Source organism: Buteo buteo, chromosome 19, assembly GCF_964188355.1.
Source record: "Buteo buteo chromosome 19, bButBut1.hap1.1, whole genome shotgun sequence".
NCBI classification, from domain to species: domain Eukaryota; kingdom Metazoa; phylum Chordata; class Aves; order Accipitriformes; family Accipitridae; genus Buteo; species Buteo buteo.
The window spans coordinates 14,093,895-14,106,260 of NC_134189.1; the positions used below are offsets into that span (position 1 = coordinate 14,093,895).

The 12,366-nt window shown below is 41.1% G+C and overlaps 1 protein-coding gene across 12 annotated transcripts in view; it reads right to left on the reverse strand.

Annotated features, from left to right (window-relative positions):
- Positions 1-12,366, reverse strand: part of MICAL3 (microtubule associated monooxygenase, calponin and LIM domain containing 3) — a 186,490-nt gene that overhangs the window by 21,324 nt on the left and 152,800 nt on the right. For 11 of the 12 annotated variants that reach the window (XM_075051259.1, XM_075051258.1, XM_075051257.1 and 8 more), the window contains 5 exons: positions 9,258-11,133; positions 8,221-8,315; positions 4,310-4,360; positions 2,354-2,461; positions 1,499-1,592 (listed from right to left, as the gene is read on the reverse strand). In XM_075051259.1, the coding sequence (XP_074907360.1) occupies positions 1,499-1,592; positions 2,354-2,461; positions 4,310-4,360; positions 8,221-8,315; positions 9,258-11,133 (2,224 nt within the window). The remainder of the gene's footprint in view (positions 1-1,498; positions 1,593-2,353; positions 2,462-4,309; positions 4,361-8,220; positions 8,316-9,257; positions 11,134-12,366) is intronic. The other variant, XM_075051252.1, reaches the window with a different exon arrangement.

Genomic DNA, 12,366 nt, shown 5'->3' on the forward strand with positions numbered 1-12,366 from the left:
GCTCATCTAAGACTGCTTCCATTTTGGGAGAGCTGGGAGTGAGAAGTTATTTATAGAAGGGTTTAATTCTGCAGTTTTCCATACAAAATAGTAATTCTTACTCTTGGTCATATTCTGCCCTCTCTGAATGTTTTTTAGGCATTCTTCAATGAGAAAGCATTATATCATGAAGAATGTTCTCTCAGATGCTAAGATTTCCCACTTGTGCTGACATGTCTTATGTGAAAGTCATTTAGCAGCTGAGTAATCAAGACGGACTTCCAGATGAAAAGAAGAAAAAGGAAAAGAACAATTAGAGATAAGAGAGGTGATTTTCGTAAGTGCAGTAACTGGCAGGCCAGAGAACAGAGTGAGGCTACACAGAAATACACAGCATAAGGAAGGAGGCACCACCACAAAGAAAGAATTTTTGCACAAGGCTACTTTTTTGAACCCACAAATCCATTGAAGTCCTCAAGATTGTTCTCCACGCTTGTAGTACCTATTTGCTTTGGCAACCACTCCGTCCTGCTGCTTTGGCATACCCTTATGGAGCATCAAACATATCTAATCCTGGCCAAGCGGTAATTGGCGGGAAGTCACAACAGACTTTTCCTCTGGTGAACCTTCTCTGCTTAATCAAGTTCCATCTTCACAGGCATAGTGGTGGCTCTTCAATCCAAGAACGAGCCAAAACATTTTCCAAACACCTATTCCACTATAGCCATTTCTGATCTCTGACCCTTGTAATCAGGGACATAATCCCGGGCCTGTCAGCTATATGCACACTGCATTTGCCTGTTGGATATTTGACTCCTTGCAATTGGGGATTCTTTTTTCCAAATCATTATACTATCATCAGCATTATCTGAACCAAGTACTCCTCCACTCATACACTTGCCAGATCAGGTGATACTCATTTAATTAAATTTCAAGTACACATAACATTCCTTTAACAGCTTGACATGAATACCTTTCAGTACATGTGTGCATTTCTGCTCTGCACAACTTTCTCGAAAGTAGCCAGTGTGCTGGGCTGTGCAGTGAGGAAGATGTTCTGTGATGGTCCCTTGTAAGGACACTACCTTGATAATCCAACACAATAGAGAAAGCACACACAATTTCACAATTACTTCCTTAACAAACAAACAGGGTTCTCTTACTGTGACAGCTTTATGTGAATTGCAGCTAGGAAACCCCTGCAATTTTCTAGCTGTAATATCTAGTAATATGCAGAAACAGTTAGACAGCCATTATTAATAGTCAGAGAATTACCTCCTAAGCCTCAGGCAAAGACAAGCAAACTAAGTCTTTGCCGACAGGGAAGTCCCAGAATTAGCAGAAACACAGGAAAAACGAGGCCTCAAAAAGAAAGAAGAAAATGGAGAATGGATTCTCCATTGGACTCTATCTCTAGGCTATAATGGTCCAATTGCCTCTAAAATCTAAGCAGCTATGGACTACTGCACAAGCACTTGATAAGAAAACATTAAAAAGCAAACCAAGTTCTGATGGATACCTGCTTCTCCCCGAAGGGCCTTCTCCACAGCAACCCCTCTCTCCTCGAGTTGTCTCTGCTTCTCTTCCACTTGTTCAAGCTGCCGCTGGATGATCTGTTCAGAGAAGAATGGAGTATAACCTCACCAACAGCAATTCTCCTGCTCTGTCTGCAGCACTCATCCAGCACTAAGTGACTTCAGTTAAATTGGCCTTTTCAAAAACAAGTATTTGTATTCAACGATATACTGCTTCAAAAGCTAACTGCTTCAAAAGCTAGCATCACAGTCCGTCCAGTGACAACATCCTCCCCAGCCCCTTGCATCCTACCTCTTAATTTTGCAAACACCTTGATACTCACCTATTTGCCACAACTCCAATCACCTTCTTAAACACTGAAGTGAAAGGTCATGTTATTCAGTCAGCTGAGCCTCTACTTCAAGTTTTAAACAAATACCATCACCTATAGATGATGCCAGCAGTTTTCCAACAGATTCTCCAGTAATTACAAGTTAATGTGGTAACACTTCACCCAGCAGCATAAACTAGCAAAGCAATGATAGGTGCAGCTTTATCAGGTATTATCTATCTCTGTTCCATTCAGTGCATGATGCTTCACTCATCTCCAGCTAGAAAGGTGTTATAGTCATTATTTTTCTCACTGTAAAACTATCATGATAGGTTTCAGCCATTCTTCCCATGTCTGTGACATGGTATCAAAACTGAAAGAGGGAGTAGGAGGAAGGACAATCATGTAGAAACAGAGGAAAGATCCATCTCTGGATTCTCTTCTGACACACTCAGAGAAATGTCAGGATCATGGTGCTTTCACATAGAGTTAGCTGTCTGCTATGACAAGAAGACTATGAGACACTACCTGAGCTCTGTGTAACCTTTTTAGCTCCTCTTGCTTGGCTTGTCTACGGGCAGCTTTCTGTACTCGCCGGGTCAGCTTGGCATTCAATTCCTCTTCTGTGTAGGCTCTCTGAAGGAAGGGAAAACAGAAGCAGATTTTATTTACATGCTCAGAGGTATGGGGGGGAGGGATGACCATTTTCTCTTCCAAAATCTCGGAAGGGAGATGTTCTGTCTTTGCCATGGCTGTGTCAAAACTCAAGCTTCTGTAGGCAAAGGTGTTCACAGTGCAGTGAGCAACAATTTCAGGGTGAAATCAGGAGTGAAGGAGCATATAAGCCAACTGCAAAGCTGTGATTTTACACCATGTCCCACCCCTGTCTTCCACTGCTATATGAAACCTCTCCCCAAAGATCAAATCAATTTTTCTATTTCTCAATAAATTTAGCCAAGTGGATTTAGTTAAATCAGTAAGTACCATATAGATGGGTCACCTTGATTTCATTTTAAAAGAGGGTATAGGCATGTCTACATGAACAGGTATAGCAGCATAAGCTAAGAAATAATTATAGACTACTGTAGTTGTATTAGTATTCCCTACTCCCTATTTTGTTCTGGAGCAAGAACATCCATAGTTGGGAGTTATACTGGTATAACTGGTAATGACTACCTGTGTAAATTTGGGCAACTTTTCTATGAATCCAGAAGGCAAAAAGACATTTGAAAGCAGAATGACATTCTGGTGTGAGATAGGAAATCCATTCTCAAGAGCAACCCCACAAAACTGGCTGGTATAAAACAGAGCAAACCACCCCTAAACTAAAACTAGAATATTACAACACCAGAAGCCATCCAAAAGGAGAAAGGCTACATTTATAGAAATAGAAAGGTATTTTCTCCTCTTCTTTTCTCCCAGTGAAACTAGTTTAAAAATAAATAGGTCTTTTTAACATTCCTGAAATGGGGTTTAGTATCTTAGCAGGTGTACTAGTTGGTTGTGTTGTAGTCCAGGAGGGCTTCCTCTCGTAGACTTTTAAGAATGTCAGAGAAACTTTACAACTGCATTAAGTGAACTACAGTGAAGAAAAGAACTCTATTCCCACATACATGTATGTAAGCCTTAAGGGACAGCTGTAAACAGATGTCTTCCAATTCTGGAAAGAGATCTTCTCCATGGACAGTCAACTTTTAAGGACAAAATGTTAAGACAGAGCACCCTGAAATTTGCTTTATCTAGTTATTGTACTGCCACATTGGTCAGTCTACCTCTGATTTATTGTTCCCAGTGAATAGAGTTTAAGGTAGGATCATAGCTCTGTTAAAAATCCCTCAGATAGGTGGTTAGCGAGCGCCATCATTAAAGCTCCAAGAAGTCAACACTTTACTCTTTCTTTCTTTTTTTAAAACGCAAAAGCCACAATGATACCCGAATCAGAAGATAAAGTGATAGAGGGTGTGACTTTCCTATCCCATGTTGTGACTGTGAAGACAGGACAATAATTTCAGAAAGCAGCAACATTCCTGAAATAGAAATGCAACTTCTGTCTTGATTTTAGCTTGATACAGAGTTTCACTAAGATTTCAGTGAACTCAAAAATTTTGAAGGACACTGATTAAAGTGTGACAATTCACTTGAACTCATATTCTAAGTACTAAAAAAAAATGCATACATATTTAATTGCCTTGAAAACCAATTTGTTCTGAAGCTCAAAGATCATCTACATCACTCTGTACAGTGGTGCACTGCTGTGCACTGATAATTGCATGCATTCTAATCAGACAGACAATTCAAAGCTTAGTGCATTTTTGGTAGACAACCTCCACAAAGAATTTGCTGCCCGCATCTGCTAACATCTCACGCATGCACAGTCAATGTTTGTGATGTTAGTGCACATGTGATGGGTAGCTATGGATTCAATGGGTTAATATAGGGACATGCAATGCAACAATGGCCAGCTAGTGGGAATGGAGACACTACCTTTGACGAATATGATCTCTTGAATGCCAAGGCGTGTGGTACATAAATCGACTTTAAAGGGGGAATGGTAAAGGGAAAAAAAAAAACAAAACAAACGCACAAAATGAAGCAAAATCAGTTCAACATTGAAAACAGATGCACAGTAATAAAACAAAGCTGTTTTTAAATGAAACATAAAATTGTGCAAATGCTGAACATGACCCAGACTGATGAAGCACAATGGAACTTCTGTCCACAAAATCAAGTTTCTAGCAGTCTCCTGAAGGCAATTAGCTTTGGCAGCCTCTTTAAAGATACAGTCAACTTGGAAATATCTTTTTCTAGAGGAATTATTTGGCCTTTATCAACCTATGGTTTTCATGTCCACTAAGCAAGTACACATACATACACATACAAAATTTCGGCTTAGGATTTGGAATAATGGTTTATGCTGGGGCATGTTTGGTCTGAACCTGCTCAGCAAAGTGGCTCTGTCACACAACTCTCCATTTACAATCTGATTTACAACTCTCCTAGGAACTGTGTTTATTTCATGGTTTTAAATTATCGCTACTTCATACAAATGATCATTTGCATTTAACATCATAAATCTTCCTCACTGCTTAGTGACAGGAGAACACCAGTTGGGCTCAGAGTGGGTATGTGTCCCACAGTAAGGTAATTTCTCTGTCTAAAAAGAGAGCCTCCAGAGAGCTTGAGGAGCTAAAATCACAAGAAGGAGGGACAACACACACAGGAGGGACAACACACACAGGAGGGACAACACACACAGGAGGGACAACACACACAGGAGGGACAACACACACAGGAGGGACAACACACACAGGAGGGACAACACACACAGGAGGGACAACACACACAGGAGGGACAACCAGAGGAGAAAATCACTACCTTCTCTACCCAAGGACATTCTACATTACCCTGTACCCAAAAATAAGGCAAGTAAACTACTTAGGGTTTATGAGAGAGGTAAATTTCCCTTGTGTCATGAAGTACAGAGGGCATTGTGCCATTCTGGGCAAACAGCCAGCATTTTGCATTTTCACATTCAATTAACTAAAAACAGTCACAAATGAAAAGCCATAGAACAACTTCAGCATGTATGCAACCTTCAGTAAAAAGCAAGCTACCTGTGGTAGCAAAACGCATGTCTGATTACAATGCCACAATTTTACGGGAACAATGACAAACACACATACACAATGACACAAACCTAGAAACATGAGACCCACAGGGCATTTACATTAGGAATTCTTCACAAGATGCTTCTCTTGAAAGACACTACATTAAACAACAACTGAATTAATTCACTGCTGACCACAAAGAACAGGCTAAAGAGAGCAAGCTGTCTGGGAAGCAAGCTTACTACAATTACCAAAAAAGCAGCACAAGCAGAATTTCAGTTTAGAGAAGGGGTTCACATAAAAGTTATGTGGCACACAGGAAGTCAACTCTTACCCATAATAAGTAGGAGGCAGTTTGTAACTTAAAAAATATAACCCCCACCCACCCCAAATCAGTACAAACCCAGTTTTGTCAGTCTTGAAATTCAGTTACATTTTGTTTGACAGCAAGGCATTCCAGTGTTTGCATGTATGTTCTACATCCTTAGACAGGATGCAGTAAAACTAGGTAAGTAGACTTCTCAGATTTGTTTCCCCTAAATAAATTCATTCTCAAAACTATTCTTTAGAGAATAGGCAGATGCTGAGAAAAGAAATTCTTAATGTAACTTCAGCAACAGCAAATGGGAGAAAATGAGACACCACCACCACACCCTTGGCAGAGCTGGTGAGATATTTTCAGCATTAGGATTCCAGGCATCTGCCACTGTCACCTATTCCCTCCAATGCTTAGTGATGTGATCTTTTTTTTCTGCAAAAGCCATTTTAAATCAAAGTAGCTCAGCACAGAAAAAAAAGTAACCATCAAGGCATACCAAAGTCTGAAAACAAGCATGGATCTTCCTGAAGCCCTGCTTCCCCCTGAAGGAACTTACAAGGCAGAACAGTAACTCTGTAACTCTTATCTGAACCCCTTGTATTGCATATCCATCCTCTGCTAGCCACAGGTACCTCATTCTTCTGCATCTCTTGGAAAATGCAGAATTTCTCATGAAACACCTTGAGGGCATGCAAGGAAGAATGGAAGGGGGAGAGAAAAAACGGAATAAAATAAAACCAAAATAATCTTCCTCTTAGAAGAGATCTAAATCAACTAGGGAGAGAGATTAAAAGAGAGGTAAGTAAATACAGAAAATTCTTACCTACTTTACCAACAGCTTCCACCAGCCTTAAATTCATTAGTTATTCTAATTCATTCCATTATATATACACACACATAGAAAGCATTTCTTATGACACTTCAATTCACAGTACTACCACTCCTTTGCCATCTGAGCCAAGTACCAAGTAGATCCTGCCATTTGAGACTGATTTGTGCACCCTGGATGACAGGTTTGAGACAGAAGGCACAGACCACTGTGTCTGTGACACTACCCTTTCAGATGCTCTCTTCTTCCCAAGTCTTTTTAACATGTGAACCAGGCACCACCAGCAAGGGACAGGTAGAACACATTTTTTATTCTTCAGTACCAGAAGGGCCTTAGTGTTCTGTGGGGTCAATGACAACTCTACTTATTCCTCCAAACCTTGCAAACTGTCTAGCAGACCTTATAAGCTCTCAGGAATGAAAGAACGGCTCTTCCCCATTACTGTGATTGAGTAGTTCCTTACATTTTTCACTTATTTTTGCATTAATAGTGCCATCCTAAAATTGAAATAAATAGCTTAAAAGCAACTAACTTTGGCACTTGGGTCTCACCATATATTTTCCACATATAAATATGTGCAAATAAACTAAATGTATTTTTCTCTCTAGTCTTTTATGGACACGCACTGGTGTCTCCTCTTTCCTCCACAGTAACTTCCTTAAAGCACCACTTAAAGTGAAACTATTTTGGCTAGAAAGCCGTTGATACGTTTTACAAGATGACATTATAGCACTAGCTAGGGAAAATTGGTCAGGAACAAGAAACAGCTCTCTCAGAAGAAGCAGAGTTCATACCAGACCACACTGGAACAAGAACACTAGGCTGAGACCAAGCCCTATATACTGGCATTTCATAAGGGCTCACTACTATGTATTTCAGTTTCACAGTTGTCATCTACACGCACAAACATATGGAAATACTCATCAACGGGCTCATTCTTAAAGGTCTTTTCCAACCTAAATGATTCTGTGATCCTAAGACCTCAAAGAAAACATGGTCAAAATGGAAGAAAGCGCTGATGGCTCGTCTTCTCTCCAAAGAAAGAAGGTAGTAATTCAGATTGTACACATTCTCTTCTCCCAGGAAAAATAAGCACATCTGCATGAGCTGCAAAACTGCAGCCTGTAGCTTACCTCCTAGTTGATGATCTGTCTTGACATATGCAAAAGTACATTCCTGTCTGTAGTTTGCTTGGAATTCTACCACTTCAAAGAGGCTGGTAAAACAATATCCTAAAATCGGACCCTTACAAAAAGTGAGAACTCTCTCATTGTTATCTTTTTGCAGTAGCATTAGAGCCAGTGAAATTTTTTCTTCTGACATTAAATGTCTGTTTTCTGTAGATCATTGGCATGCTCACAACAGGGACAAAATTCACTATTCTGTGATATTCGTTGTAAAGTAATGTCACAGGGAGACAACAGATCCTTCATATAACAACAGTGGGGAGTAGCTTGCAATTGTGAAACCAAGTGAACTTAATTTAGGCAGAACAGTCAGCCAACTTACAGGAAAGCCTGTTCCACAGAAGAAACAGTAAGAACAATAAAATTAATCATCCAAGCTTCTGATGTGGTTCTCTGAGTCTGTGACCTGCATGATGCTAGATCCATCTAAAATGCATTTCCCATCTGCCTACCTCTCGCTTGGATTTCTGGGAGGAGCGTTCCAGAATATCATCACTGGAGAGGTCGGAGTCCTCCGAGAAACTCAGATGTTGACGGAGCTGCAGATCTGAGAAGCCAGGAATAAAAAGGGGAAGTTAGAGGAGTGGTAACTATTCTTTCTGTAAACATTTCAGAACTCAATTTTAAGCTGTTTGATTGAGCTTCAAAAATTCTTAGTCCTTTTATGCTAGTCTCAGTTGCTTCACCTGGGATTACAGAGTGATCAGAGCAGCACTGCTCTGCAAAATGATCAATATTAATTACAAGCCTTATTCTAAGAGAGCATCACTTTCTGCAAATGCTGTTAAAAATAATGGTCATGACTCTCCCTTTGTATTGTATCAATGCTCTTAGGATAGATCCAGCACTTGTGTGACAGCAGCTGGCACTATTTTGCCTATTTGTACAAGGTCAGAGAAATGTAACATGTTCGCTTTCAATCACATTTATGGCTAACTTATTTACTGTATCACAAGCTGCCATTAAACATCTCTGCCTGCACCTGATTGCATGTGAGAGATTTATATGAGGCCGCAGAATCCCCACTTCATAGATCAGCAGACAGTTGCCAGATCACTGAAAACACAGGAGTAACTGCATCTCTGCAGTCTTCAGCATCCATGGAGCCAGGTTGAAAGAAAGAAAACAGACCACCCAAGGAAACGACGAGGATCAGATTTAAAAGAGACGAAATGTCACAAACAACTGATTCCAACAAACAGTGCTTATTTCTCAAATCAGTCTAAGGCAGAAAACAAGATGTGCCTTGTACATACTGAGTGTGAAGCTTTTATTTAAGGATCCTTTTTTTTCAGTGGCATATCAACTAATTCTGTCAATACGCAAACATACAGTTCTAGTTGCTAGCACTTATCTTGACCTGCCCACTTGACTCTGGGGAGCAGTGTCATTCAGCACAGTAGCTGAATGACAAAGTAAGCCAAACTTGCTTGCAAGGATACCTAGCTGTGGGAAAAGTACATGGTGCAGAGGCACATATCTATTATACCTGCAGCTGTAACCAACGGAGAAGCTTTGTGCTTGCCAGAATCCACAGTGGCACCACTTGAGGGAGTACTTGGGCAGGATTTGTCATCAGTCTTTTTCTTCTTGTCTTTCTTATACCCAGAGAAAACAGACTTCCATAATGACCTAGGCTTTGTTGCTTCCTCTGTCCCACCACTAGATTTGTCAGAAAGCCTGCTGTCATTTTTTGATTTCTTCTCCTTTTTGTTCTTACGAGGGGAGAAAAGAGAAGTTCTTTTCTTACTCTTCCCACTGGAGCCTTCTGAAGAGGTGACAGACCCTTCAGGTCCAGCCACATCAACAGCAGGAGTGGAGAACTTCTCACCAGCAGCATCATGTTTTCGTGTGGATCCCTCTGCTATTTTCAAGGCCAGGTGCTTTGGAGAGTCATAAAACAACTCTTTGGTCTTCAAGGGCATAGAAGATGCCTTTCGTGCCCTTGTGGCCCCAGCAGCAGCAGCTGCAGCCATCTCCATATCTTTCATCTTACACAGCTGTTTAGCCATGGCATCACGCAGTGCTTGGCTCTTGACAGACTTCTCTCTGGCTCTCATTCTTTCTTCAGCAAGCTCCTTGGCCTCTGCAGAAATTTCAGGCAGTACTCTCTTCTTTTGGTTAACCCCTCCTTCCATTGAGGGTGGACCACCATTTTCTTTGACCAAGGGCAAAAGAAGTGGTTTCTCTGGCCTTGGCCTACTGGTAGGAGGTGTAAAAAACTTCTCATGAAGGCTTGAGTCCTCTGTCTTTTCATCATATGTGTCTTCTACATCATCAGCAAATGGAATCTCATCCACACTCTCTGCAAAGGACTTCCGCACGTCGTCTTTTTTGGCCTGGGTTGACACTTTGGCAGCAGAGGTCAGCTCGTGGCGTGGGGGAGCAGGAGGTGTTGATGCTGGTGTTGGAGGTGACCTGGCTTCAACCTCATTCTGCCAGACTGCTTGATGCCTTTTTCTACGCAAAGTGGCTGGTTCTTCACCCTGAGGAGGTGGTGGTGGTGGACTTGATGGAGGAGTAAGCATGGTAGAGTCAGAAGTGTTGAAGCTCTGGCTAGCCATAGTTCTCATGTTAGATGAGCTCTCCTGAAGGCCAAGTCCAGAACTGCTGGATACATCTCTTCTTACTTCACTGGAATTCTTTAGCTCTTTTTCTGATGGAGATTTTGGAGTGAGCAGAGAAATCTGCTCATTTTCAAACTTGGACAGTCCCTGCCTTCTTGGGGCAGGCTGGGGTTTCACAAGATGGATCCTTTCATCCTCTGAAATATTCTCGCTATTAAAAGTCTTCAGAGGAGTTGTCTCAAGGGCAGATACAGTAAAATTTGTCTCTGAGCGTTTGTTTCTGTCTACTGGGGTGAGCCCTAAGCTCCTCCGGATTTCAGCACTCTTCATCCAGAACTCTTCTACAAGGTTACTCCGTTTCAGGGCTTCTTCTGCAGTAGTAGGGCTCCCCAGTTTTTCCACCTCACTATCCTGGCCCCTAAGGACCAGTTTGGCTAAGGGAGTAGATGTTAAGGCTGGGACAGGTTGGAAACATACTGGAGGCTCCACTGGGGATGGAATGGATGTTTCGGCAGAAGGCAAAGGCTGGGAACAGATAGGCATTTGAGCAGATGTTGGGGATGAAGCCAATGTTGGTGCTCCTGGCTGAGACTCTGCTAGTGATGTAGGTGCAATGGCTTCTGGTGATGCAACTGGCTGGGATAACACTGGAGATGGTGGCACCAAAGGGCTCTTAACTTTCCTGTCTTTGGAAATTTCATCCTTTGGTCCTTCATCAAGAATGAAAGGCTCAGGAAAAAAGCGTGCCTCTGGAGATTTTATTGCACGGGATACTTCAGCCAGGGGATCTTTTATATCCTACAAAAAATGAAAAAGGGACATCCTAATAGTCATTGGGAACATTAGAATACTCTTCCATTTTTTTTGCTTTTAACAAAGTTAGCAATAAGGAAACCATCCAAGTATCAAAATATTAAAAACCCACACGTGGCATCCCATTCGCAGGCCTGGAACATCACTTGGGACTTCTCATCAGGTATAGTTAATTTTTCTGCTCCATTTTGCACAAACCATCCTTTGTAGATGACAACAAGGCATATTTAATTTTTGAAAGAAAAAACACTAAACTAAACTCCAGAAATCCATTTCTATCTTTTCCTGCTCTTCCTTCGAATCTCCAACTCTGTGTACTGTGGTGGTCCCTTAACTCAGACAGATTTGATGCAAGTTGCTCCAGCTCCCATCAATACAGCACTTTTCTGCTGGCTAGCATCTGCTGTAATGTTTTCTTGAAGCACGGGGTGCTTTCTCTATTCAGAGTAAATTAGGCTGCAATTCTCTTGACCCTTAATGGTCTGAGAAGTCTTGGTTTTCATTTCCTACATCCAGATTGCCAAATTACTCAGTAGCACAATTCATTCTTTTACAATTTAACCCTTTGGCAGTGGACTCCTCTTATTGAGTTCTGGTATTATTCTTTTCAAGGACAACTTTTGCACCGGCTTTCTTTTGAATGCAGACAGTTTGGTTTAACTGACGCGTGACTATTAGAGCATGAACCTCTCCACCTATGTGCTTGTATGACACATATTAAACACCTAAGTCTTGACTACTGCATTTAGGCACAGTCCTGATATAAACAATAACTACGTCTAACAGAATCATTAGATGGTCCTGAAAAAAACAACCTTAATTTTAATAGAAAGTGAGTGTTCGCAGCAATTGCTGTCGGCAAACCAGCCTTATCCCATAATGTGTCCATTGTAAAAGTCAACTGGTTTATGACAAAACTCTCTAGGATAAAGTCTAATCTTTTAATAATACCTTAAAAACAAACACTTGGGAGGGAAAAATTTGAATTGAACATTTTAAGGGTCATGTACTTCCTGCTCTTACACACCAGTAGCTGGAAACACCACAATATACTTGAATGCTGACTCCAGGGCTGACAACATGACAGTACATCATTGACATGTCTCACTTCCTTCAGCTGAACTATGTTGTTACTCTGGAATAAATAAGCACTGCTTTGGTTACTACTAATACAAATATATTTTTGAATTGCAACTATAGAGAAACTACTTTTGGTAC